The 25,830-nt window shown below is 57.6% G+C and overlaps 5 protein-coding genes and 2 long non-coding RNA genes across 10 annotated transcripts in view; 2 read left to right on the plus strand and 5 right to left on the minus strand.

The window, feature by feature from the left end:
- The window catches only part of CHRNB1 (cholinergic receptor nicotinic beta 1 subunit), a 9,894-nt gene extending 3,691 nt beyond the window's left edge, over positions 1 to 6,203 (minus strand). For 2 of the 3 annotated variants that reach the window (XM_077892864.1, XM_077892862.1), the window contains exons 1-7: positions 6,066 to 6,202; positions 5,832 to 5,971; positions 5,238 to 5,282; positions 4,617 to 4,726; positions 4,422 to 4,530; positions 3,980 to 4,127; positions 3,251 to 3,460 (exon numbers count right to left, since the gene is read on the minus strand). In XM_077892864.1, the coding sequence (XP_077748990.1) occupies positions 3,251 to 3,460; positions 3,980 to 4,127; positions 4,422 to 4,530; positions 4,617 to 4,726; positions 5,238 to 5,282; positions 5,832 to 5,971; positions 6,066 to 6,123 (820 nt within the window). In that variant the 5' untranslated portion in view covers positions 6,124 to 6,202. Of the gene's footprint in view, positions 1 to 3,250; positions 3,461 to 3,979; positions 4,128 to 4,421; positions 4,531 to 4,616; positions 4,727 to 5,237; positions 5,283 to 5,831; positions 5,972 to 6,065 lie in introns of all 3 variants that reach the window. The other variant, XM_077892863.1, reaches the window with a different exon arrangement.
- On the plus strand, positions 3,952 to 7,897 carry LOC144311024 (uncharacterized). The gene is made up of 3 exons (XR_013376631.1): positions 3,952 to 4,118; positions 4,378 to 4,536; positions 5,142 to 7,897. It is a non-coding gene; the product is annotated as an uncharacterized LOC144311024 (long non-coding RNA).
- FGF11 (fibroblast growth factor 11) lies at positions 6,322 to 13,300 on the minus strand. Of its 2 annotated transcripts, none has more exons than XM_077892878.1 (5): positions 11,352 to 13,300; positions 9,592 to 9,702; positions 9,296 to 9,399; positions 8,831 to 8,945; positions 6,322 to 8,420 (listed from the first exon to the last, which is right to left on the minus strand). In XM_077892878.1, exons 1-5 carry the CDS (start codon positions 11,542 to 11,544, stop codon positions 8,350 to 8,352), a joined length of 594 nt encoding a protein of 197 aa, XP_077749004.1. In that variant the 5' UTR covers positions 11,545 to 13,300; the 3' UTR covers positions 6,322 to 8,349. The 2 variants fall into 2 exon arrangements, with proteins under 2 accessions (XP_077749004.1, XP_077749003.1); XM_077892877.1 differs by having other exon boundaries at positions 8,831 to 9,029; positions 11,352 to 13,295.
- Positions 13,301 to 13,603: 303 nt separating this feature from the next.
- TMEM102 (transmembrane protein 102) lies at positions 13,604 to 15,845 on the minus strand. Its single transcript, XM_077892865.1, has 2 exons — positions 15,017 to 15,845; positions 13,604 to 14,915 (listed from the first exon to the last, which is right to left on the minus strand). Exons 1-2 carry the CDS (start codon positions 15,228 to 15,230, stop codon positions 13,618 to 13,620), a joined length of 1,512 nt encoding a protein of 503 aa, XP_077748991.1. The 5' UTR covers positions 15,231 to 15,845; the 3' UTR covers positions 13,604 to 13,617.
- Positions 15,846 to 16,159: 314 nt separating this feature from the next.
- On the minus strand, positions 16,160 to 21,678 carry SPEM3 (SPEM family member 3). The gene is given in 4 exon segments (XM_077892843.1): positions 16,160 to 17,697; positions 17,699 to 21,150; positions 21,257 to 21,314; positions 21,458 to 21,678. Coding segments are annotated over 4 exon segments (3,687 nt in total). The 5' UTR covers positions 21,596 to 21,678; the 3' UTR covers positions 16,160 to 17,658.
- Positions 21,679 to 21,720: 42 nt separating this feature from the next.
- LOC144311023 (uncharacterized) lies at positions 21,721 to 24,429 on the plus strand. The gene is made up of 3 exons (XR_013376630.1): positions 21,721 to 22,007; positions 22,117 to 24,147; positions 24,320 to 24,429. It is a non-coding gene; the product is annotated as an uncharacterized LOC144311023 (long non-coding RNA).
- Positions 22,184 to 24,147, minus strand: SPEM2 (SPEM family member 2). The gene is made up of 3 exons (XM_077892866.1): positions 23,913 to 24,147; positions 23,696 to 23,753; positions 22,184 to 23,561 (listed from the first exon to the last, which is right to left on the minus strand). The coding sequence occupies exons 1-3, from the start codon at positions 24,048 to 24,050 to the stop codon at positions 22,252 to 22,254; spliced, it is 1,506 nt and encodes a 501-aa protein (XP_077748992.1). The 5' UTR covers positions 24,051 to 24,147; the 3' UTR covers positions 22,184 to 22,251.
- Positions 24,430 to 25,830: the final 1,401 nt, after the last annotated feature.

Consider the following 25,830-nt stretch of genomic DNA (forward strand, 5'->3'; position numbering starts at 1 on the left):
GCAGGGCAGAGAAGAAGGCGGAAACATTAGACTTTGCCAGAAGGCAATTTTCGTGGCACAATCAGTGACCGTGTTTCCAGCCCACTCAAGGACAGGCTTCTGGAAGGGCCAACTGCATGCAGATGATTCCTACAATTAAACCTCCAGCCCAGATTTGTTCTCCTAAACTCCAGATTTATAGCCACCTGCTGATCTAAACTCTCCGCTTGGACAGCCAGTAGACATCTCAAATTAACACATCCCAAACCTAATCCCCTGATCACCAACCCTTCCCACTGTCTCCCCCATTTCATGAATGAGAAATCCATCTTTCCTGGGACTCAGGCCAAAATCCTGTTAGTCATTCTCCACTCCTCTCTCTGTCTCTCTCATCCCATATCCAATCCATAGCAAACCCTACTGGCTCTATCTTCAAAATATATTCATACAAACAGCCATCACCTCAGATCTGAGTTAGGATGAAGCAAAGTGGAGGCCTTAATAATATTTCCTCCTGCTGACTGTTCTCAACAGAGCAGCCAGATAGATCCTGCTAAAATGTAAATTAGATCATATCACTTCTCTTCTCAAAACCTTGGAGTGGCCTCTCACGTTCTTTAGCATAAAAGCCAAAGTCCTCAGTGTGGTTGACAAGGCTTTCCCCATTATCTGTCTGACTTGATCTCCTACTGTTTTCCTCTTGCTTATATCACTCAGTTATCCTGGCTATTTCCTGAGTATGTGAGGCTCACTCCCCCTTGAGGGTCAGTGAAGGTCCCCCTCAGTGAGTGCATGCACTGTTAACTCCAGCTGGTACATTATTCCCCCAGATTTCTGCCTGCCAGGGTCGTTCACTTGGTCCCGTCCCAAGCAACTGCCAATGCTCCCTTCAATTCTTTATTCAAATATATGATATATATTTTAAATATTTTGTTATTTGTTTGTTTGTTTATTTATTTGAGAGAGAGAGAGAAAGCATGAGTAGGGGGGAGGAGCAGAGGGAGAGAGAGAAGCAGGCTCCCCCAAACCCAGGACCCTGAGATCACGACCAGAGCCAAAAGCAGATGCTCAACAGACTGAGCCACCCAGGTGTCCTCTTTGTTCAAATATTGATCAAATATTTCCTTTTTTTTTTTTTAATAATTTTTTTTATTTATTTATGATGGTCGCAGAGAGACAGAGAGAGAGAGAGAGAGAGAGAGAGAGAGAGGCAGAGAGAAGCAGGCTCCACGCACCGGGAGCCCGACATGGGATTCGATCCTCGGTCTCCAGGATCGCGCCCTGGGCCAAAGGCAGGCACCAAACCGCTGCGCCACCCAGGGATCCCAAATATTTCCTTTTTATTGAGGCATTCACTGACCACTTTTTTTTAAGATTTTATTTTTATGTAATCTCTACACTTAACATGGGAGTTCAACTTACAACCCCTAGAACGAGAGTCACATGCTCTATGGACTGAACCAGCCAGATGCCCCTGACTATTCTATTTTAATTAATTAATTAATTAATTAATTAATTAATGAGAGGGAAGGGGCAGTGGTAGAGGGAAAGAGAGAGAATCTTAAGCAGGCTCCCCGCTGGTCATGGATCGCACAACCCTGAGATCACGACTGAACTGAAATCAAGAGTTGGACGCTAAAACAAAAAAGTTGGACGCTAAACCAACTCAGCCACCCAGGCACCCCCTGACTTCTATTTTAAATTGTAACCCTTACCCCCATTCTAATTCTCTATAACCACTTTTCTTGCTTTATTTTCCTCCTTAGGACTTGTCCTCTTCTAACATACTATCAACTAGATATATTTGTTTATTGACTGTCTCCCCGCTGGAATATAAACTCTACAAGGCCAGGATTTTTGTCTCTTTGACTCACTGATGTATCCCAGGGCCTAGCCCATTACAGATGCTAAACAAACATCATTGCATGAATGAATAGACCAACCTTGAAGCTTTTTTTAGGAACCAAATAGCAATCTGAAGGATCTAAAAATGAAACAAGGTATATATGGATATGCCAGGTGGCTGATTATTCCTGTGGCATACAACAGGCACCACAAACTTCAAGGAAGGTATTGAAATAAAAAAAAAACAAAAACTTTTATGCTCTGCTCTACTTAAGTCCTATAATATTGGGTTCCAAGATTTGCCCAGCTCTGGGAGGAAGGAGAAGTTACATTTGGAAGTGTGTTCTAGAGCTGGATCACTTTCCTTCCCTAGACAGAGAACTTGGTGCCAGAGAGGAGGAAAGCAAGCTTTAAATACCAGAGTTAAGGATTTCAGTCTCTGAATCAGACTGGCACCAACCAGGGTTGGAAAGGCGACACTACCTGTCTCTAACTAACACGGGGCAAATGACTTAAACTCTTTCAGCCTCTTTGTCCTCCTCTCTAAAGTGGGAAGACAATTCAGTACTCACCTCACAGAGTTATTGTAAAGATCACAATTGAGTTAACATAGGGGCGCCTGGGTGGTGCAGTCAGTTGAGGGTCTGACTCTTGGTTTTGGCCGGGGTCGCAGTCTCTGGGTCATGAGATCAAGCCCTGCTTCTGGCTCTGTGCTCAACACAGAGTCTGCTTGAGAGTCTCTCTCTCCCTCTGCCCTTCCCTCCCCTCAGCTCTAAAATAAATAAATAAATCTTAAAAAAGGAAATAAAGGAGTTAATGCATGTAACATGCTAATTGTACTACTTACCGCAAGTGCTCACACATAATAAAACTAATACCAACACTTATATAGAACTTACTTGGTACCAGGTGTAGTTCTAAGAAACTCAATTAATCCTCAAAATAATCCTATTAAGTAGGGACTCATACGAAGGAATTTGCCCAAGGTTACTCTGTGACTACATTATGCTGCCTCCTGGAAAAATGTTGCTATTATTTCCAAGGAAGATAAGAGGCCAAGGGACTAGCAGGTGGCTGAAAAAATGGGGGAGGCGGGTGGGGAGGCTACCAGGAATGGGGAAAAGGAGGGTTGTTCTAACTCCAGGAGTTTGTTGGTCCCAAGGATGAGATCTTAGGATTCTGAAGGGAAGAGTTCAGGAGCTCCCGGGATGGAGAGAAGAGGGCAGTAGAGGGGAGGCCCAGCCTGAGGTGGGAGGGGAAACCTGGATCCTAGGAGGAGACCCTGATAGAAGGGAAAACCTGGGCAGGATGACCTTCAAACCACCCTTGATGGCGTTGGCCAAAACCCTTGCCTGGATTCAGGGTGGAGAGGAAGAAGCTGTACAAGTGGTGAAAAGGCAGGGCTGGGGGCCTCTCCCTCCCTTACCTGCATCTGGTGGCAGGTAGAAGACGAAGATGGCCAGGAGGGTGATGAGGATGCAAGGGGCAATGACGTTGACCAGGTAGAAGAGAGGCTTCCTGCGGATGATGAGGTAGAAGGTGACTTCTTGCCGCTGTCCTTCCCCGCCCCGCCTAGGATCCACCGGAGGCTGCACTAGCCGGGAAGGCTTGTGGATAATTTCCCACTGGCCATTCTCTGAGAGGAAGCAGAGGGGAGGAGGGAAGTCAGGGACGCACATGTGAAACCTGTCCTTACTGCTGCCAGATCTGGCTTTGTTCTGGCACATCCTTGACCCGAGGGGCTGATGTGATGAGGCATTAGCCTGTGGACACTGGGCTGGGTAGCCCATCTCTGGTGAACTTGAACGAGTCTCCATTTCTTTTTCCCTTTTTAAGATGTTATTGATTTATTCACAAGAGACACACACAGAGAAGCAGAGACACAGGCAGAGGGAGAAGCAGGCTCCCTGAGGGGAACCCAATGAGGGACTCGATCCTGAGACCCCGGGGTCACGCCCTGAACTGAAGGCAGCCGCCCAACCGCTGAGCCACCCAAGCACCCCACATCTCCATTTCCATATCTGCAAAATGTAGATTCTCACTCATCTTGCCCACCCCACAGGGTTGTCCTGGGCATTGCTGAAGGAGGATATTTGTCAGCCTGTTAGAAACTGACATCATAAAGCCCATGGACGTGGGAGCCACAGCCACTCACCAATGAAGGTCCCTTCATGAATGTGCACTTCCTGCAGCTCCTGCCTGTCAGGACCCAAGCCCGTGTGCAGGCTGACCTCTGAGCTGTCATAGCTGTAGGAGCTGAACACCATGGTGCAGTTCTGCCAGTCGAAGGGGAAGTAGGTGACCTGGATGGAGGGGGGAGTCACCAGAGCTGCCAGAGAGCTGTTCACGGCTGGGGGCTTTGGGAGGTCAGTAGGCAGGTAACAGAGAAGTAGGGTCAGAGGAATTGGAAGGTTATTAGGGGAGCCCACGGGCAATGGAAACGGGGTCGCTGAGAAACACTGCATGTCAGTGACAGTGGACAGAGAAGATGAAATCATGCAAAATCAGGAGGGCGGGAGCGATGGGAGGCTTATGGGGTTACTGCGGAGTCAGTGTTTCAGGAGAGGCAGGGTTCCCAGGGGGAGCCCCCGGGGCACCTGGATGCTGCAGCTGCTACGGTAGAGGCCTGGAGGCTGCCAGCGCACGGAGCCGTCTGAGGACACCACGACGTTCAAGTCCAGAGCAACGTCGAAATTGCCGTCGTTGCTGCGGGTGAGGAATGGGCTCGGCCTGGACCCGGACCCTCCCCCTGGAGACCCCGCCCACTCCCCCAGTCTCGCGGAGGACCCTACTTGTTCAGGAGCACCACGTCTGGAAGCCACACGGATCCAGCCGTTATGCGGAGTGAATCGATACCCTCGTACTCTGCAGGGTCCCAGCTCAGCCTGTAGTCAGTCCACTCCTGTGGAAGCAGAGGCTGAGGGGCTGTCCAGGATTGAGCCTGGAAGGGGACGTGGGATGTCCAGAGGGAGCTGGGGAGGGAGTACAAAAGAGGGGAGCCGGCAGGCTTGGGCTGTGGTTCTGGAAGTCGGAGTTCTGATTACGGCTGCACGTTTACTCGTTGGGATCCCATCAGCTAATTTCCCCTTCCCTCGAGCTGGGCCCCAAATTTTGGGTCTAAAAACGAGGAGGGTGCACTAGTTAGCCACGAAAACGGTGTTTTTCAAACTGCAGTTCGTGACCCTTTAGTGGGTAGGGAATCAAATTAGTGGCCCCCCAAAAGTGTTAAAGTAGAATAAGAAAAGCATGGGATGCAACTCTCATAGTAAAGATAGGTATTGTTTCCTGAAGTTTCTGTCTCTCTTATATTTTCCGAGGTCCTGGTGCAAGAAAATACTCTTACTGAGGCGGACATTGGAGGAAATTGTAAAGGCAGCGGGACGCCCTTTCCCACCCCGCGGGGGTCTGCATACCAGGTCTAAGTACACCTTTGTGCTCATCTCCTCATCCTTCTCGTTCTAGAAGGGAAAAGTTTAAAAAGAGTAGAGGGGATGTGACTAGAAAGAAATGAAGGGGCTCCGCGGGTCAAGCTCTCACTGGAAATCCCTCTTTTTCTGAGTCCCCCTTTCTTGGCTACAAGCCCCGCCTCCTGGATGCTGCATGGTGTAAGCCCCACCTCTATCTCAGAAACTTCCGGCGGTCTACACCGCCAGCCAATCCAACTACCAGGCCGCCCCCCGGGCCCCACCCACAGCCCGTAAATCACCCAACCCTGCATCTCCGCCCGCCGTTATTTCCCGACCCGGTGCGGCCGCAAGCTCCGCCCCAGCCTGCGACCCCGACCCGGGACCCGCCCCCCAGCCAGTCCAGGGCGGCAGCCCCGGTTCCACCCGCAGCCGGTCCAGAAGCCACGCCCACGGCTCGTCCATTGGTCCGACGTCCACCCAATGGGGTCTGCCAACTGCCCGTCCATCTCCCGGCCTGGCTCCGCCCCAGGCCCAGCCACGCCCCCGCCACGCCCCCCGCCGGTCCTAGGGCCCGAGCTCAACCCCCGCGCGCGCCCTCACCAGGCTGATGAGTTGCGCCAGGCTGAGGCCGACACTGACCCCCACGCTATCCCCCACCTCCCGCGCCGGCCGCACCGAGCTGTCGTAGCCCAAGAAAAGCTTCTCGCGGAGCCGGCCCTCCACCTCCGTGCCGCGGGCGCCTGGAGAAGAGCAACCAGTAAAGCCACCGTAACCGGCCACGACCCCTGCCCGTCACTGCCCCCCCGCCGCCCGCCCCGAGAGGCTCAGACGTACCCGGGGCGAGTGGCACCCCCAACGCCCCCAGCAGCAGCAGCAGCGCCCCTGCAGTCATAGCTCGGCCGGTTGGTTGCTCAGTGAGTTCGCTCGATTCACCAACGCGGGGGCGGGGGGGGGGAAGTGACGAGGCGCCCAGGAATGTGCACCTGTTGTTGGGGGGCAGCCGCCAGCCCATCCTCCCCGCCCCACCCCTAGGACTTGGTCCCGCCCTAAGCAACTGCCAATGCCCGCCACCCATAGATGACAGACAACATTTGAGTTGTATAAATCCTCTTTAATGGAGAGAGCATGGAGTGGAGACCCCATCGTCCCCTGGGAGCGAAGCCAGGAGAGGGGGTGGGGCCTAAGGGGTCTGTGTGGGTGAGGGGAGTAGGCACCCCTCTTGCAACAAGCCAGAAATAGAAAGAGCCTGAGGAAAAGTGACTTGCCTCGGAGCCTGAGCCCTTCCCTTTATGGTCTCCTGTCTACCCTGCCCAGGTCTCGAAGCCACTCAGTCTCCCTCCTAGTTGACTGGTGGGTTCCTGATCTTTTTCAGGCCTGCCCCTAGCTCTCCATGCTGTTCAGAAAAATCTAGTCAGGCCCCTTTTGGGTACCTAAAACTTAGCTCAGGTTATAGCTGTAAGGTAAAGCAAATTCTATTCAGTTAGAAGCTCTGGGGATATATGAGGTCTGGAGCCCAAGAGGGGGCTCCTCACCCTCCTTGGCCTGACTTCTACAGGAGACGGGTTAAACTTATTGCTGAACTGGGGTCTCTGCACGGGGTGTGTGTGTGTGTGTGTGTGTGTGTGTCAAGGCTGTGCCCTGTTTGTTCTTTTCATTTGAGATCCATTACCTTAAAGACCTCAGCTTTAGAAGGGACCCAGAAGGTATTCCTGTGGAGGTAGCTAAGTGTCCATGTCCCTACAACCTAGGCACAGCCAAAACATGCCGTGGTTTGGGCCCCTTGGCCATCCCAGCTTCTCTACTATGAGCCAAGGATTTCTTCCCGGACTCCTCTGCCCTCCTTCAGACTCCGTTTCCCTGGCAGGACCCCAGCTGAGCTGGAGGAGCTAGAAATTACGTGTAAAAATAAGGTTAGCATTCTATAGGAAGACTCGAGTTTTTAGAAAATCTAGGAAAAACAAGAGGTGTTTCTTGATTCATCAACAAAGCTCCCCATGAATCAGAACTAGGTTCTTTCCAGAGCTCATCTTTCACAGGTATTACTAGAGAAGGTAGGAGGGTGGGTCTGGAGCTCACTCTATATGGGCATTTTTTTAAAGATTTATTTTTATTTATTTATGATAGACATAGAGAGAGAGAGAGAGGGGCAGAGGGAGAAGCAGGCTCCATGCCAGGAGCCCGACGCGGGACTCGATCCCAGGACTCCAGGATCGCGCCCTGGGCCAAAGGCAGGCGTGAAACCGCTGAGCCACCCAGGGATCCCCTCTATATGGGCATTGATATGGCTATAGAAGCCCAGGTTCCATCCTGGAGAGAAGGGCTGAGAGTCGTGGTCTATGTCCTAGAGCTGATTCAGAAGGAAGTATGGCTCTGTATGTGTCTAGAACACTGTGCTCTAGAATTGGGGGTCTTTGGGATAAGAAAGTTAAAACTGTGGTGATCTGAGACTGGTCCTAGTTCAGGCCAAGGCCAGCAGCTGGACAGGGCTCAAATCCAGCCTCTCTCTACTTGGAAACCGGGGGTCCAGCTGGGTCAAGGACAGAAGCCTGATGGATCCAGAGCAGAGCCTGGCAGCATGCCAGCATGCCAGCACAGAGCCTTAGTGCAAAAAGGGCCCTGGCTAGGATGCCTGGTGTTCCAGAATCTCTCCAGAACAAGGCAGAAGGTGGAGTGGGGCAAAAAGGAAATTAATCCTGAGCTCCTGTAGGGCTATAAATCTATGGCTCAGTGGCAATGAAAAGGGCATAGTGCTCCCGGGATGCGCTGAGCCCAGGGTGGGGAGTGTTTGTGTCCTGGTTCTTTCTGTCAGTTTGGGAACCCCCCAGCGCCTTCTCTGGAAAAGGCTTTTGGGGGTGGGGCTGTGAGTGTGGAAGGAAAGAAGTGATTGGCCAGGACCATTTTCAGACATCCCCCTCTCTGAAATCCCAGGAGCTGAAGCCTGGAAGAGGCGAGGAGTCACAGCCAGCCCCTTGGCTCCTGCAGGATAGAACATCTGCTGGGACCTGGCTGCTCAGGGCATGGGTGGTGGTGGCAGGGCTGGGAGCAGGGCTGGGAGACAGGCTGTGGTGGTGGCTAGCTCAGTGCAAGTGCAGGGAGCCTCCAGTCCACAGACTACATTTTAGGGGGCAGGGGGACTGGGAGGTGAGGTCTCAGGGACACTGTGGAGAGAAGGCTCCCGGTACATGGCCACTGTAAAGGGAAGAGAGAGGAGCAGGAAGGAGAATTAGGCACAGAGAGATCGAGAAGGAATCAGAGGCTCAGAAAGGGAGCCCTTCTCCTCCCCCCATCCTCTGCGAACCTCAACCCACAGGAGGAGGGCTCCCCAAACCCTCAAAGGCCAAAGTCTTCTTAGCTTGACTTGTCATAACAGGTATTCCCCCCCCCCCACCATAAGGCAAGCAATATACCGAGGTTGTGACAAGGTATGAACATATACAGCAGCGTGAACATACACACAAGCTTCACGCTTGTGAACCAGGAAAGGATCAACAGGTGTCCTCTGTTAACGCCTGTGGCCTCTGACTTGTGTGTCTGCTCAATGACCACATCTAGGTCAGCACCCTCCCATGTGGCCCACCTTCTCTGGAGTCCATACTCACCCTCCAGGAGCTTGGGCACGAAGTGGGCGGCGGCCTTGGTCTTCTTGACTCGATTTCCCTTCATGACTCGGCCCTCCTTGTCCAGGCCCAGGTACCAGGCCCGGCCAGAGCGGCGCTGGCGATAGAGAGCAGAGGCGTACAGGACATAGTAATTCTCAAAGACGCATTCCTTAAAGCGACACTCAGCTGTGAAATGTGGCTGGGGAGACAAAGACCCAGAGAGGCACACACAGAGAGACAAAAAGACACATCACTGGACAGAAGGGAGCCCTGGGAAGAATGAGCCAGGACAGAATCCATACATTTTGGGCTGGGAGGGCCCACTTCTTACGCCATGCAGAAACTAGGAGAAAGGGAGCATGGGGGAGAGTGTGGTCACCCCCCCCTACCCCATGGAGGGTTAGAAACCAGATCAGGGTGGTGGTGGTGGAGCAAACCCCAGGCCACTCAGCTTCATCGTCTCACCGAGCTATAGAGCAGCCCCTCTGCATTCATGGCCATGTAGTGACCCAGCTTGGCACTCTGGATGGTGACCACACGGAGCCCCACGGGGATCAAGTTGAAGTGGGCTGGGGGTGGAGAGAGGCGGCGTCAAGCCCTGGGGCCTCAGACCCCCAGCCTGGCTCCCCACAGCCCAGTTCTAAGGCTTCCCTTAGGGGGCAAAGAGCCAGAGAAAACAGCACCTGAAGAGGGAACAGGACGGCCCCTTCCTAGCCCCACTCTGTGTCCCTTCCCACCCAGCAGCAGGGTTCCCCTCTCACTAAAGGAGCTGGTGTCCTCTGGGGTGCCCTGGATGCTTCCGTCAGGATTTGCCTGGAGGTAGAAGCCCTGGCGGCAGAACAGTTTGGTGACAATGCCTTTGAGCTGAGGCTCTGGAGAGAGAGAGAGAGAGAGAGATTCATCTTTGAATATGACATCTCTGTTCCCCAGAAACATTCCTACACTTGGCGGGATCAGAGGAAGGAAAGAAGGAAGAATGGGAGGGGAAGCCAAGGGTCCCAGGCCCCCAGCTCTCTGACTCTCTAAGCAGGCTCTCCTCCACCTCTCTCTGCCTCCGGAGGAAGCCCGGGTGTGGGTCCTTGCCGCTTCCTCTAACCCTCAGCTTTCAGTTTAATTTATTGAAATTTATTTAAATGGCTTAATTCCTACTCCACAGCTCCACCAGAAGTGGGGGAGGGGAAAGGAGGGGAGAGGAAGGGGAGAGAGCCACCGGGAAGCAGAGGATGGAGGGAAGTGGGCAGGACCGCAGAAGGGACAGGGGGCTAGTGACTGGGGCGGAGGGGCGGAGGGGCGGGGGGCGCCCCCTCAGAAGTGGGGATGGGAGCGGGCCCGACGCTGACTCAGCACCTGCTGCTGCGGCTGCCGCTCGCTCGGCGCGGGCCTTGCCTTGGCCCAGTGCCGGCCTGTCTGACACTGACCCATCTGTCTGTCTGTCAGTCTGCGGGCTCGCGGGGGCCCGGCCCTCCGCGAGGCTCGGCCCCTCCCCTGCAGCCAGGTAACCCGCCGGAGGTGGGGGACGCTCCGCTGCACTGAGGGGGAATGGGGCCGGGGAGCTAGTGAGGCGGGCGGAGTCACGTGGGGGCCGGGGCCCGCTCCGAAGGTGGGCTGCGGACCGTACCACCTCGGAGGGCCTGCGGCGGGGGGAGGAGGGCACGAGGGGGCTACCCCTCGGGGAGCCGGCCGCGGGCGGGAGCCGGGCCAGAGGGACTCCCGCCGCCCGTGCCTGGACGGGGACCACGCGCCAACCCTCACAACTCTCCTCCCCTGCCGCTGGCTCCCGGCCGACTTCCTCGTACCCCCTCGCAGGTGGTACGACCCCCCAGTCTCCGAGCGGGTCTCTCGGCCCGTGCTGGGTCTGAGTTCCTCGCGGCGGAGGGTCCCCCGAGCGTGTGCGAGCGGGTTTCGGAGTCGCCGGGAGAGGGTGGGTTCTGGGGGTATGGCCGGCTCCCCTCTTAGAGCGCAGGTCACCGAGGAGGGCGCTCGGAGGGGCGGGCTGGCGAGGTGGCTGCAAGGACACCCGGGGGAGAGCTGGGGAGATTGGCGCCCAGCCAGGCGGGCACGGCCAGCAGGAACGGAGCCAAGGCGTGGAGGAGCGGGAGAACCGGGGCGGGGGCGGGGCTGCCGGAGCTGCAAAACCCTCGGGGTGACCCAGGCGTCCGGAACCCCCAGGCCCCTCCGCTCGGCTTTGAAAGAATCGCGAGAGCCGGCACGTAGGCAGCGGACGGTGGGGGTGGGGACTCCTGCGTTGGATGGGGGGGGCGAGCCGGGGCCGCGAGGCTCGGGGGCCCGGACCTAGCCCCTCAAAGCTTTCCCCTTGTCTTCGACAGCAAGGAGACTCGGGGTTATGGGCAAAAGAGAAGGGAAACTGAGGCACGGTGTGGCAGATACTGTGTGGTCCCGGCCCACCCTCCTTGACTTTCGGGGACCACCCCCTCAGTCGGGCCCCATCCTTCGGAGTCCCTGGCCTCAACCTCCCAGGCGGAGAGACCCCAGGCCCGGGGACCCCGCTCCAGACACTCACCAGGGCCGCGGTCCGGCCGCGCGGGCCGCCCCCCGCACAGTCGCACCTTGGACAGCAGGATGAGGAGCTGCTTCTGGCAAAGGGACTTGGTGCCGCGGGGACACACGCGCCGCTGCGCCGACACCGGCCGGCTGCCCCCCGGCTCGCGGACCTCCCGCTTCTGCCGGATCAGGCTACTGGCCAGAGCCGCCATGGCGCCCCGGGAGGAGAAACCCCCAAACTGGCAGGCGCCCGGAGCGCGCTGGGCTCCTCAAAGAGAAGCCCGCTCACCAGGGCATGCTCTTGACGCTGAGGTCCCAACTCACCGCCTCACCCACAGGACCCGAGGATAAGCCCCAGGCCTCCCCACCCTCCAGCTGCTGGCTCCCACCCTTGGGCCCCGTTCTAGCTCCACTCTACCCAGCAGCCTGTAAATCTCTGTCGACCCCACCCTCGACTTTTGGCCCCTACCGAAAACTACTCCCTCTCCTGTTCTTTCCTTACCCGTCCCCAGATCCCTTAGGCCAACGTGAAGACCCTCAAAATTCCCAAGATGTGGTTCCACTACCCCCAGCCATCTTTCCACCCTATTTTGGGGACCTGCACTGCCAAAATCCACTTCTATAATCTAAAGGGTTCAAGTCCTTAGCTTTGAATATATTAGCTCAACCCCATCCCTACTGGGGCACTGTCAGTGTGAGGGAGGGACCCAACCTTCGTGCCTTTGCCACCCTCTAAATGGAAAGGATTCTCCACTTTTTTTCCAGTTAAGTCCCCCAAAACTATGTCTGGGAAAACCCAGGCTGTCCCCGTTCAGCGACTAGGGGTTCCTGGGCCCTGTCTCTGGACAATACCTTGTTTTCACCGAGTCACCCCCATTTCTAGTGGCACATGGTACAGCTGCTGATCCCCTTTCCTCACCTTGTTACCCTCCACTCCTTTTGAAATCACCTCCAAATCCACCCTTCCCAGTGGATACACCAAGTGGTTGTCTGGAGGGCCTCTGTCACCTCGAAATAGGGAGCATCCGTTTTTTTTTTGTTTTTGTTTTGTTTTTTTTCTGATTGCCCCTTAATTTCCTCGGGGACAGCTGGTGCTGTTTAGATCCCACGCCCCCTCCCAGAGGAGTGCACCCACGTTATTACCAGTTCCCGAACGTGAACAGGCCCCCTACGAGTCAGAGTGCATCAGAGCTTTCTGCGACAGGGCTTCTCATCTTCCCCGGGACAGCCTAGAGCACCCCCTCTTCCTTCCCCGACGCCCCTCGACCTGTCCTGTCTCGTTGATCCGGCGACGGGTGGCGCTGGCTTCTGTTCCAGGCTCCTCCCTCCCTGTCCCTCGCCAGCCGAGCTTCCCCCAACGCCGGGCTAGGCGCCCCGGACCCCCAGGAAGGAGGAAGGATGTCTCCGCAGAGCGCCCGGGTCCGGCGAAGTCAGAGCACTGGGCCGGGCGGCTGGACCAAGCGGCGGCAGCGGCAGCGGCAGCGGCAGCGAGAAGCTGAGGCGGCGGCGGCGACAGCAGCTCTCCCTCCTCCGAGAGCCGGCCTGGGGGCGGGGCAGGGGGCGGAGACGCCGGGAAAAGGGGAGCGCAGCCGGGCGGGCGGAACCCCAGGGTTCCTCGGAGGCCGAGAGTGGGGACGGTCTCGGAGGCGGGCGGAGCCGAGGCAAGGCCGCCCGTCTTGGGGGTTCAGAGGAGGAGACAAGGAGGTGACTCCACTGAACGGAGCCCTAGATGGGAGGGGAGGTTGGGCTTCGGATAGAAGGAATGGCGGACGCTGGGAGAATGGAGAGAGGGTCCCTCCTGCCCGGCTTGGGAGGGCAGAAACGAATGAGGGAAACGGGGTAATAACGGAGTAGGCGAGGGTGGTGGTGAGAGCCAGCCCTGGGCGCAATCCGGCCCTCAATCTCTCCGATTTTGCGTGAGCCAGATTGATCAGTCCCGGGTCTCCACACCTTCCTTTTGCGTCTTGTCAGCAAATATACACCCCCCCACCCCTTCCCAATTGACTCCTAAGAGAAAAGACCAGAAAAACTGGGGAAGATGGTTGCCAGAGGATGCGCCGGGCTGGGAGGTGTGCTGGCAGCAGATCTGAGTAGAGATGCCAGAAATGGGACGACCTAGGCCAGGAACGGGGCAGGAGGATGGGGAGAAGCCCCGAGGAGGCCTTCCAGGCTGTGCTCTTCGGGCCCAAGGCACTCAGCGCGTGACCTCGGCGAGGGGCTAGCAGCCCCCACCACATCCCGCTGGCCAACAGAAGCACTTGTCCACGCGGGTAGGAGCAGCGTCTTTAATGGGCCCCGCCTCCCACGCCGGCCAGGCCGCCCCCCTTGCGTGCAGCCTTAGCCTCCTCCACCGCGGCGCGCAGGGCCCGGGCAGGGTCCACGCGGAGCCGGGCCAACGCCCCGAGCAGCGCGGCAGCGCCGTCCCCCGCGCGGAGCTTTCGGCCGCTCAGAAAATAGTGGGGCAGTGTCCCGGCCTCGAGCACACGGCCCAGTTCATCCAGCAGCCCGAGGCAGCAGGCGCCCGCGTTCTCGGGCCGCGCGAGATAGAGCGCGGGCAGCCGCTCGCACGCCCAGTAGAGCAGCGTCCGCAGGAGGTAGGGCGCCGCGGCCCGGGTCCCGGCCACCAGCGGGCGCAGCAGCGCCTGGGCCGCCGCGTGCGCCTGCAGCAGCGGAGCGGGGATGCGCGCCTTGAGCGCCAGCTCCTGGCGGGCGAAGCAGAGCTGCCAGCCGCAGGCGCCCGGCGGCTCGGTGTGGCCGCCCGGCACCAGGTAGAAGGATGCCGACTCGGAGGCCAGCGGCCCGGCCCACGAGTGGCTGCGGGCTCCCTCGGGCCAGCCGGCCACGGACACTACGGGAATTAGGTCGAAGAGCAGTAGGTGGCGCGGGGGCCCCGGCGTCGCCAGGAGGACGGTGGTGAATCCCGCGTGGCGCGCTGCGTGGACCAGACGTGGGGCCCCCGGGACCGGGAACAGGGACTCTGCGACCGCGGCCAGTGAAGCGAAGAACCACGCAGCCACCTGGGCGGGGCAGAGTGTGGGCCACGCCTCCCAACGCTCCGAGGGCCAGGGGATGGGGCTGACGACCGCTGCTTTCCTGAGGTCACCATTCAGGGTTTTCAGTGGGGTGGAAAGCTCCAGATCGATTACGTCTTGTCCCTCTGGTCCAGATGATTGATCCAAAGACACGGTTGGCTCAGGCTCAGTGCCATCGTGCGGCTGGTCTACCGGGCTTTGCCGGTCCTTGGGACTTTCTTCGCTTTGGGTTCGGTGGACTGAATCACGTCCTCCTGGGGCTGGGGGTCCCAGGCAGTCCTGCCAAGCCTCGCGGACTGAGGTTCCCCGTATCTGCTCTGGGAGGCGTAGCCGCGCGAAACAGGACTCCGCGTCCAGTTGCAGCTCCTGCCCAGTGCCGTCCAGCGAAAACACGGGCACTAGTAGTGTAAAGCCGGCATCGTAATGAGGCCCCCGGATGTAGGGGCCTAGGGGTGCAAGTCCCAGATCCAGGGAGCCCTCGCGAATCCCACCACGAAGCAGCAAGAGCTCTGCTTGGGGAGGAAAGCGCGGGTCCCGACGGTGTACGAGACCTACAGGATAAGACGGGTTCGGGAAGGCGTGACTCAAAGCCCGGGCGGGGTGGGGAGGGGCTGAAAGCTGCGAGCTCCCGAAGGCAGGGAGAGTTACTCACCGAGCAAAGAGAAGACAAAGTCCTTGGCCCGGAGGAGGTCTGGCCCCGGCTTGGGCGCGTCACTCCAGCTCTCCTGCACACCCAGCTCCTGGATCAGCTGGGTGAGTTCCTGCAGCTGCGCCCCGGAGCAGAAGTCTATGTCCGTGAGCGGCCGGGCTGGGGCTGGGGGTGGCGGCCCCCACCAGGGCGCACTGCCCCAGACCGCGGAAGCCATGTGATTCAATCGTTTGGGGGCTAGGGGAACCACGGACGGGGCGGGGTGGGGGGGAGAGACGTTTAGACGGCCGTTCCTCTGCTGCTAAAAGATAGCCGGCGTTCCTCTCTTCCCGAGGCCGCGAGTGCGCCCCAGGCACAGTTCGTCAGTGGGTCTGCAGCTGAAGGGCTGTGAATAGAGTCTTGAACAAATAAATGCTTCCTCCGTCGTCGCCTTTTACTCAAATGCTGGTCCCCGCCTCCAAGGAGCGGCTCACCTGACTCAGCAGGTGTAGCTGTTGGGCCCTTCCTACGGGACGTGAGAGCCAGTCTCCGCCGCCGCCCCTCGTCTCCCTTCCCTTACCTCTTCGGAAGAGGCTTGTGGTCTGCGGCTGCCCTCTTCGGGATAGCTGCAAGGGCTGGGAAGGGAACGGACCGAAGGATTCAACAGGTAACTTCTTCCTGTAGCCCCAAGGCCACGCCCCCAAGTTGCGGTCACGCCCCTTTCTGGCTCCCGGGGGTGGTTCCGGACCCGCCCCGCCTCCCGCCGGAGCCCGGGCCCTCTTCGCCCCACTGAGATCTCGCGCTGTCCTGGGGGTTGTAGTTTGTCTTCCGAGCTGCCGGGGCTTTCAGGCCACGCCCCCGCCTCCTTGCCTGTTCCGCTGAAGTAGTGCCTGATGGAAGTTGTAGTTTCTAGGGAGATCGCCTGTTCTCTGGCTTTCATGCCCAGGTCAGCCCCGCGCAGACATTCCGTGGGGTTGGAACAAGATGGATCTGAATAGCAACTAATAATGGGAGACATGATTAGGGGCCTCCGCATCTCGTGTGAGTAGAAGAGCCCAGGTCATTTAGATCTAGGAGAGGGTTCGGCCATGCCATCATTAACTTCATTTTAGAGGTGACACTGCAGCCTGCAAAGGTTGCACATGGTACAGCCGAGACAGAGAGGCATTGGAAAGGGGCTCCCAGCTAGGCGGGGAGGCATCTCTTTGGAGTCCTTGTCAGGCACCGTCTAGTAGGTGGTGACCCAAGAATAAACCTCTGCCTCAGGGAAGGGGCATACATCTTGGTGATGCCCACGTCAGACACACGAGCGCTGGCAGGGACACACTTTGGGATCTGCCAGCTCATGCATGGACACAGAAGAGTTATCAGGACTGAAAATCAGGTCCAGGTGAAAGGAACATGATTAGGAGAAGGACATTGCTTTCAGTGATCACTGCTGTCTGGGACACAGCTTTAGTTCGGGATGAGACTAGGAGCCAGACTGAGAAGATGGAACTATAGGAAACCAGGGAGGCTCACAGATCAGACCCATCCACTGCTAGACCAGGATGTCTCACAATCCCTTCCCACACCCCTTCCCTACTTCCGAAGTGAGACAGACCTAAGTCCATGGCAAAGGACTGCGAAGGAGGGGACTCCCAAAATCCAGAGCTCAATTTGGGAAGCCCTGATCTCAGGGGTTTCTAGTCACTGTCGAAGAAAGCTATTTTCCCTCAGCAACTTCCAGCCCCAAAACACAGCCCGGAACTGAGGAGGCAGGTTTCCATATACCTGGTTGTGACACAAGAGACCAGATGGGGAGAACTGCAGGTTGGGCGCATTCTCACAGTCTGGGGCATCCCTGCATCTTCCCTCCTCCCCAGAGGGTGGTCCCTCATGCACACACACCCTGGGTTCTGTGGGAGTTTTGAAGGTGCTGGGTTTGAGTGACAAGGAAAAGGAAAGTTTCTCTAAACTCTAAAGCGTTGCTGTCCAATAGGATTTTCTGCGATGGTGGAAGTGTTCTTAATGTGTGCCGTCCAATATGGTAGCCACACATGGCTATTGAAGACTTCACATGTAGATAATGAGACTGAGGAACAGAATTTTAAATTTCCTTTTTTCAGGGGGCAACTGGGTGGCTCAGTGGTTGAGCATCTGCCTTTGGCTCGAGGTGTGATCCCGGGCCCTGGTACCAAGTCCCGCATCACACTCCCCACAGGGAGCCTGTTCTCCCACTGCCTGTGTCTCTGCCTCTCTCTATGTGTGTCTCATGAATAAAAAAATCTTAAAAAAATTTTTTTTCTTCTTTTTTAAAGTAGGCTCCATGCCCAGTGTGGGACTTGAACTCACAACTCTGAGATCAAGAGTCACCCGTTCTACTGACTGAGCCAGCCTGGTGCCCCTACATTATATTTAATTTAATTTCCATGTTAACAACCATATTTGGCTAGTGGCTACTATATTGGGCAACACAGCAGTAGGCCTTGGGGATGATGGGTTTTGCCAAGCAGCAATGCAAGAGCAGCAGGGGCAGGGCTAGTACGAGTCCCCATCAGGCCCTGTGGGTGGCCAGCATTAGGAACGGGGCTGGGGTGCATGGGGTCCTCAAAACAACCACAGAACACTTCTCTTGACTCTTTATTCCGGATGCACCTTTGTCCCCTCTTTTTCCAAGTTCCGCATCACACACTGATACCCCCACTCCTTGATGGTCTCCGGTAAGTTGCTGGATGCCTCTTGGCGCATGCGCCTGGGAGACAGAGCTTCACACTTGTCCCTGCCCACCCCGAACTGTCTCTGGCGGGCATCAAAGACCACATGCCCTACCCGGGTGCCTGACCCAGGGCAGTAGGGCTTCCAGCTGATTTTCGGAGGCACTGACATCTGGCGATAGTTGTGGCAGGCTGAGGAAACTATATCCACAGGACGGTATACCCAGTCTTGGCTACCTGCTCGCCGGGAGGACGGCTGTAGCTCTATCAGCACAGGTACCTCAGAGAAGGTTTGCAGGTCATTGTAGATCATCACCTGAGGCTTAGTAGAGCTGGAGTTCTGACTAATGGGGACAGAAGTCCAGGGGAGGTGCTGTTCCACATCCTCCTTCCGAGGGGCTTCCTCAGGTACAAATGACTTCATCAGGCTCAATGTTGACTTTGGGTTCTGAGGTTGACCTAAGACTTGGACTGAGTCAGTACCTAGAGCAAGGCCTGGGTTCCTGTGGTGGCTGGGATTCGGGATGAGGCATGAATCCTTGTGGTGGCCTGATTCCCCAATAGGGCCTTGAGTCTCGGGGAGGCGATGGTCTTTGGTAAGGGCTGAGCCCTTCTGAGGGCCAGGATCTTGATTCATTCCTGGGTAGTTATGGAAGTTTGGGTCTTGGGTATATTCTGGGCTCCTGTAAATTCCAACGTCTTGTGTATGGCCACATCTCCTTTCGACTTGAGTGGCTGATGCAAAGTTTGGATTCTTATGGAGATCAGACTCTTGAATAAGGTCTAGGCCCCTGTGGACTCCAGATTCTTGGAGGAGGCCTGAATTCTTATAGTCTCCTGAGTCTTGGGTAAGGCCTGAGCCCTTATGGAGACCAGAGGTTTGAATCAAACCTGGGCTCCTGTTGACTCCACAGTCTTGGGCAAGGTTTGGGCTCTTCTGTGGGCAAGAATTTTGGGAAAGGCCTAGACTCCTAGAGACTTCCAGCTCATGGACATTACCTGTACTCTTATAACCTCCAGAATCTTGAGAATGGCCTGGGCTATTATGGAGGCCACTTGTTTGGGAGAGATCTTGACTTTTATAGAGTATAGCCTCTTGGTTTTGTTGTAGATTCCTATAGACTCCAGAGTTTTGCATAAAGCCTGAGCTCTTCTGAATGTCAGAAGTTTGGGGAAATGGTATGTTCCTGTGGAGGCCAGAAGGTTGGGTAGGACACGGGCTCCTAAAGATAGCTGAATCTTGTGTAGGACCTAGGCTCTTTTGGGGGCCAGAATCTTGGGTAATGACCAGATTCTTGTGAAGTCCAGAGTCTTGGGAAGGGTCTTGAGTAAGGCCTGAGGGCTTGCTTAGACCTGGATCTTGAACAAGGCCTGGGTTCTTACAGAAGCCTGGACTTGGGGTAAGGCCTGGGTTCCTGGCAACTCTCAAGTCCTTTGAAGGGCATGAAGTCCTTTGGAGGCCAGAATCTTGGTTGAGGCCTAGACTCTCCTGATGTTCAGGGGTTTGGGGTTGGATCGGGGGTTGGAAAGTCTTGGAGAACTGGGGAGGGATGGGGAACTGGGAAGAGGGGACAGTTTGAGAAGATGTGGAGGTCGGGGGAAAGGCAGGGGTCTGCATTGAGGTGGAGGGCTTCTGGTGGCCGGAGGGTTGATGAAAGACAAAGGACCTGGGAGACAAGAGAGGCAGAGACAAAGTGCAAGGTGGAGGAATGGCGTTCAATGAGCTCTGGGTACTGGTTGGAGAATGAAAGCAAGGTTGAGAAGGTGTGGCATCCTTGGAGGAGACCAGGAATTTGGGGTAGACTGGGGTCTGAGAGTGTGTGTTTCTCCTCTCAGAACTGCAAGGATGGAAGCTGAAATAAGGGAAGGTCTTGGGCTGTAAGAACTTGTCTTTGGCATCATTTGAGATCTTCCATTCCACATTCCCCAACTCTAGGTAACCCAGTACGGAGCCTGTGGAGGGCTTGGCACTGTCCCCACTATGGTGTTTTGACGTTGGCTCAGCTGTATCAGAGCCACACAGACCCTCCCCCTCTTGGGGCCTGGGGAGGGTGCCTCCGTCCTTTCTGGAATACCCAGAGTTTGGGGGAGGGCACGCATGGCACAAGTTCTGCTTGCCCCTACGGACATTGTAGACCACATGGCCAGTGGAGAGGCCTTGGCTAAAGGCAGTCAGGGTAGAGGGAATAGGAGTTATGATGGGGGTATGGGTGGTGGCAGAGATGGGAACTGGGACAGGAGTGGTAGTCAGGGTCATGACCAAAGCTGGGGCAGGAGGTGGGGCAGGAATCCTGGCAGGGGTAGACATTGGAGGAAGGGTTGGGGCAGATGTGGGAGCAGGGGCCAGAGTGTGAGGGGCATGGGTATAGGTTAGATGAGCATGGGACAGAGTGCAGGCTGGGGCATGGGCTATTACATGCTCAGGGCTGTGACCCAGGGGATGGGCTGAGGTGTGCTCAGGGCTGTGGGTCTGGGCAGGAGTGTGCTGCTGAGTGTGCTCAGGGGTGAAGCTTGGGGAGTGGGTATGCGCCTGGACTGAGGTAAGATCAGGGACGTGGACCTGGGCGGGGATGTGCTCAGTGGCATGGGCTGGGGAGTGGGTCTGGGCTTGGGGGCTGGTGTGCTCTGGGGAACAGGTCTGGGCCTGGAGAGGGTTGTACTTGGGGGCTTGGGCTGGGGAGTGCATCTGTGCCTGAGGGAGCTTGTGCTCAGGGGCGTGAGCTGGGGAGCAGGTCTGGGCCTGAAGGGTGGTGTGCTCAGGTACATGGGCTAGGGAGGAGGTCTGGGCCTGGGCCTGGGGGGTGGTGTGCTCATGGCGATGGGCTGCGGAGCAGATCTGGGCCTGGGGCTTAGTGTGCTGGGGAGTGTGGGCTGGGGAGCAGGTCTGGGTGTGGGTGGTGGTGTGCTCAGGGGTGTGGGCCAGGGAGCAGGTCTGAGTCTTGAGGGTGGTGTGCTCAGGCGTTTGGGCCAGGGAGCAGGTCTGGGTGTGGGTGGTAGTGTGCTCAGGGGTGTGGACCGGGGAGCTGTTCTGGGCCAGGACATGCTCTGGGGCGTGGTCTGGGGTCTTGGTCTTGCTCTTGTGGGGCAAAAGGAGAGGGGCCATATCCAGCTTGCTCATCCTGGGTAACTGGGAAGGTGCCTCGTGCCTGGAAATAAAGGGGGTCCGGGCCTTTAAAACTGGGACCTGAGGGGCCTCCCCTGCTGCCATCGCCCCCTCCTTCCACAGTCCCCAGGGAGGCCCCAGGGGAGCCCCAGCATGTCCACACTGAGGCGGCATCCAGCAGCACCCAGAAGCCTTCTCTTCATTCATGTCTGGTACCCAGGAGTCAAGGTGGTTAGGGTGCCCATGCAGGAAGCCCGGGCGGCGGTGGAAGCGAGAGGAGACCCCCGAGCACATGTTCTTGGTGTCCATGGAGCAGCGCACGCACATGGGACGACTGCCTACGCAGCTGGGTTGCTTGTCTGCCGGGAAAGACGGGAAGGGACCAGGCCTGGGTTCCTGAGGGCCGGGGAAAAGGGGACAGGTTCCACACCCCCCTTGAGGCCCTGGAGGGTGGGGCCCGCTCACCTTTGGGGAAGAAATGATGGAAAAGAATCCGCAAGGAGCTCTTCAGGTGCCTCCAGAGCTGAGAGAAGCAGGGGAAGGGGGAGCCCAGGAGTGGGGTGAGCCCCGAAGCCGCCTTTCAGCCACATCCCAGCAGCCCTCCCACCTCAGCCCCTTCCAGATCCCGGGGCGCCCCCAACCCTGTTGCCCGGTCACCGCCCTGACCAGAGTCACCACATTGATCCCCACGTTGAGCAAGATGAAGCTGCCCAGAATCAGAAGAATTGAGTCTCCTAGGTCCTGGCACTTCCTGGGGTTGGTGCCAGAGCACACTTGGGCTCCGTGGTGGGCTCGCTCACCCATGGCTGGGGGTCCCAGGACTAACTGGGCCCCCTGGCCCCCACATACTCACTAGGAGCCAGACTTCTCTGGTGCGGGAGGGGGAGACGGATGGGTCATAATGGGGTGGGTGGTTGGGGTCACAATGAAGGCGGGGAGGAAACTGGAGGGCCTGTGATGGTCTGCCCTGGGAACTGGGAACTGGGAAGATCTGGCCTCAGAGCCAGAGCCCCGGGGGAAGGCCTGGCCCATTCCGGAGCCCTGGGGCTTCTTCCTGCCCTCCTGGCTCTGAGCAGACGCTGGAATCTGACCTCACCGTGTCACGTGGGGCTGAGCCTCTGAGCCCATTTTGGATTGGGGATGGGAGGCAGACCCCCAGAGCCAGTGCTCAGAGACCAGTGGTTGGGGATCTGCAGCCTTCAGATCTTAGAGCATGGTGCAGGACCCGGGGTGGGGGTGGGGGGGCGGCCGTGCTGGTGGGATGGTGGGTCTCCATGGCCAAGAGGAGCCTCATGCCAAGGAGGGACGCTGGCTTCTCGCTTCAGGGAGCCAAGGGCAGGGGCCCAGGCTGGCAGGAGGAGTGCCGCTCCCAAGCCACAGAACAGCACAGTGTTTCCTGGACTCTGCTGCTCTTTATTCTTCTCTCCAAGCCCAACCCCGCCACCCGCGTTCCCCGCTGGTCAGTGAAGCTTCCCGGTCCGGCTCCTGTGCAGGGAGGGCCTGGAGGCCGAGGTGGAAGGTGGAGGCAGAGAGCTGGCCCTCGCTCGGCTCTCTTGCACCTGTCGCTTCAGCTCCAGGCTGTCATACACCTGGTAGCCTGCATTGCCGCCTGGGGTCCTGCTGAGCGGCATGAAGGTGGGCTGGGCTTGGGGGGGCTCGGGAGCCTGGTCGGCAGACAGGGGCTGGGAAGAGTGGGGGACCAGGGCCGAGCTGGGGGCTGGGGCCCGTTGGTATGAGGTCTCACCCAATATAGTGAGGGAGGCAGAGGCTGTTAGGGGGTGCCGAGCGGGTAGGGCCTCTGCCCATTCAGCCGCTCGGCGCCGAACCTCGTGGGGATCCCGGGAGCTGTAGCCCAAGTGGCCGGTGGATGGGTGGGGGCTGCGGTTGAGCTGGCTGTACGCATGGCTGGGGAGGCTCCGCCTGTGGGCCTGTGGAGAACAGTGCTCCCGGGCCTCGGGCCGGGAGCCCCGGGGCACCAGGGCAGAAGGAGGCTCAGAGCCCTCGGTGCCCCGCCGCCGCTGGTCCCAGGAGTCATAGAGCAGCTGGCCAGCCGAGGTGTAAGAGCTGTACCCCATGGGGGCCCAGGAAGGGTTTGGGGGCAGCCGGCGGAGGGGTGGAGGGGACGAGCCCCACTGTTCAGCCTCCAGATTGCCCCAGATTCGGGACTGGGAACAGTGGGGCCCATAGGACTGCAGCCTCAGTTCTGACTTGGCCTCCACGCGCTTGGGCAGGCGGCGCAGCTCAGGGGAGAGGTAGAGAGAGGGGGGTGGCAGGCTGGCCAGGATCCCCCCCTGGCGGCCCCACAGCCCCAGATTGGAGGGCAGGCCCCTGTGCTGGTAAAGCTCTCTCCAGCGCCCCCAGGGGCACTTGGGGTGTGGGAAAGCCAGGTCATCCTCCTCCTCCAGGTCTTCCCCATCGAAGAAGGGCACGGGCCGCAGCTGTGACATCTTGCGGCTGTGATGGTGGCTATGGAAGCCTGAGCGGTTGTGCCGGACGTGCCTCCCATTCTTCAGCCCCCACTGGTGGCTGCAAGGGTGGTGATGGTGGTCAGGGCCGCGGCGGGGGCCGGGGCTGCGGCGACTGCGGCAGCGGCGGCTGCAGGGGCGACGGCAGCAGCGGGAGTTGTGACCGAGGTGGTAGGAGGAAGAGGGGTAGCAATCAGGCGGGGCCATCTTCACCTCTACAGGGTCCAGGGTGCAGTGAATGTGGACATCTTGGGCCTTGGCTGAGGATTCTTTGGGGGAACTTTCACAGGCCTTTAAGATTTCATCTGGGGGTGACAAGAGTCCATGAAGCCCCAGGGCAATTGTGAGAAGACCTCAGGGTGGGGAACGCTGCAGCCTGGGTTGTGCTGATGGCATCGGGGGATGGGGGGACCCCTACCTCTCTTGCTGCCATACTTACTTTTCCGATTAATCCAACAGATCACCTTCTCTAAGCCATTCTGGAGCCCGTGCCACATCTGGGGGTAGGATAAGGTGGGAGTGAAGACTAGGGGGCTCTCAATCCTTCCCGCCCCTACCCCTACCTGGCTCCCAGCCAAGACCACTCCTGCAGGTGGAGGTGGGCCCCCACCCTCAGCCCTCTTCACCCCTGGGGGCGGTCCCCCGCCATCACTGACCACAGTCACCACGTTGATCCCAATGTTGACAAGAACGATGAGGCCCAGCAGCAGGAGCAGTAAGTCTTCAGGATCCTGGAGATGTTCTTGGTGTTGGTTGCAGCACCCCACGTTGTCATACCAGAGCTGGTTTTCCATGGTGGGGGGGCCCTAGGGCCGCCTGGGCCGCCGCCCCCCCCCCACCAGCCCGGACCACACTGTACTCATCCAGGGACCTGGGGACATCTACCAGCTGGTGAGGGTGCTGGGTCATAATGGGGCACATTGCAGGGAGTCACAATGCAGAGGTGGCAGGTCTTTTATCTGCTAGGCTCTGCCTTTCTATGGTCTTCGCTGACCTTGGCTGCCCCTTGAGGGGGGTCCCGTCCCCAGATAGCCCAGAGCTCAATCTGTCCCTGTCTCCACAGGGGAGGCTTGCTCAAATCAACACATGATTCCTGATTTGAAGATACAGTAGCTGTAGTCTTAAGATGGTCTTCTTCGTAGTGACTGAATCATCCATAAAGAAATTTCTCCATTTCATTGTTCTTTTTTGAGACATTAAGGCAGTTTGTGGGTACTCTGCACCCATGCCTACCTGGGCCAGCAGCTAGGATGACAGCAAGAGTCCCCTCTGGGGTCGCCCCATTCTGCCGTTCCCTCCCTGGCCTTCCTGTTTATCATAATTCCTCTAGTCCCTATCCTCCCCACCGCTTCCTGGCAAAGGATTGCAGCCCTATGTGGTGTGGCCACCAAGGCCAGAGCAAGGATGACTTCCACCACCCAGGTGCTTGCCACCCAGAATGTGCTCCCTCTCCTTCCTAACTACTGTCCTCCCACTGACCTAGCCCTCCCTGTTGGAAAACTGTCAGCTCCTTCCTTAAGAAAACCTCACGAGATGCACAACGCACAAAATAGATGTAATTGTTGATAGGACGAAAGAAGCCTTCGTTCTGAAGCAGGTGCATCACTGGGTTCTGTGGACGTGGCGCCAGTGCGCATTTCCCTTCGAGCCTCCAAACACACATAGTAGGTGCTCAATATGTACTCACTGAAGGGAATCAGTCGACTTAAAATTATCACTACCGGCGCTTGCATATAAGGGAACAGAGAAGCAGGCTGATTCACAAAAGGCCTGTCTGTCCACATTCCAGGAATCCATCTGCTACAGAAGGTGGGGTCCAGTTCCTTCGGCCCAGGCACACTCACATGGCTTCTCACTCCCAAGCGCACACGTGTGTGGACATGTGTACACATGGGTGCATGCCCATGTGTGATGCCGACTATCTAGGAGTAGGGTAGGGTCTGTGTGTCCCTGCTGTCCATGGACGGAATATTCTGATGAGTTCACACGGCAGACTGAGGAAGGTGAGGAGTCTGATGGGCCGAGCTGACTCAGTGCCCAGAGCATCTGAGACCATGAAGCTGATACCTGGTGTCTCTGTGACCACGAATAAGTCACTTGCTTTCTCTGAGCCTTAGTCTCCTCATTGGTGACAGGCAGGTACTAATCAGAGGAGTTGAAGTCACAGAGGGAAGCCCTTGAGGATGTGCTTGGGGTTTGCTCCTCTGCTCCGACCCTGTACCTGCTCATGGGCCCTGGACTGGGGAATTGCGAGGGCCTGGATGCCCTCACACTCCACTAGCCCCCCTCAAAGAAACCAGGGCTTAGTGGAGAAGCACACCACGCCTTGTGGCTGCAGCCCAACCCCGGGCTCTGGCCGAAACCGGGCCACCAAGGGGCTAGGACCACGGGGATGCTGGGATCTCTGTTCTAGCGCAGGTCTGCCTGAGTATCTGGAAAAGGATTTGAGTGTGGGGCTGCTCCAGGCATGTAAGAAAACATGAGAGTGCCAGGTGGGAACCTCGGGACCCAGAAGGGGCTATGAGCTCGGGACAGCTGAGAGGTTGATGAGGGTTCTGAGGGCCCTGGAGGCCC

This window comes from Canis aureus, chromosome 3, assembly GCF_053574225.1.
Source record: "Canis aureus isolate CA01 chromosome 3, VMU_Caureus_v.1.0, whole genome shotgun sequence".
NCBI classification, from domain to species: Eukaryota; Metazoa; Chordata; class Mammalia; order Carnivora; family Canidae; genus Canis; species Canis aureus.

Excerpts from the sequence above, each read along its gene's own strand:
- TMEM102 (XM_077892865.1), bottom strand. The coding sequence starts at position 15,230 with ATGGCTTCCGCGGTCTGGGGCAGTGCGCCCTGGTGGGGGCCGCCACCC. Across the intron at positions 14,916-15,016 it reads CTTTGTCTTCTCTTTGCTCG|GTCTCGTACACCGTCGGGAC; the intron begins GTGAGTAACTCT and ends CTTATCCTGTAG.
- FGF11 (XM_077892877.1), bottom strand. The coding sequence starts at position 11,544 with ATGGCGGCTCTGGCCAGTAGCCTGATCCGGCAGAAGCGGGAGGTCCGC. Across the intron at positions 9,400-9,591 it reads AGAGGACACCAGCTCCTTTA|CCCACTTCAACTTGATCCCC; the intron begins GTGAGAGGGGAA and ends CTCCACCCCCAG. Across the intron at positions 8,421-8,830 it reads CGTGCCCAAGCTCCTGGAGG|TGGCCATGTACCGGGAGCCT; the intron begins GTGAGTATGGAC and ends TTCCCTTTACAG.
- SPEM2 (XM_077892866.1), bottom strand. The coding sequence starts at position 24,050 with ATGGAAAACCAGCTCTGGTATGACAACGTGGGGTGCTGCAACCAACAC. Across the intron at positions 23,754-23,912 it reads GGATCAACGTGGTGACTGTG|ATGTGGCACGGGCTCCAGAA; the intron begins GTCAGTGATGGC and ends TCCTACCCCCAG. Across the intron at positions 23,562-23,695 it reads CTGTTGGATTAATCGGAAAA|ATGAAATCTTAAAGGCCTGT; the intron begins GTAAGTATGGCA and ends TGTCACCCCCAG.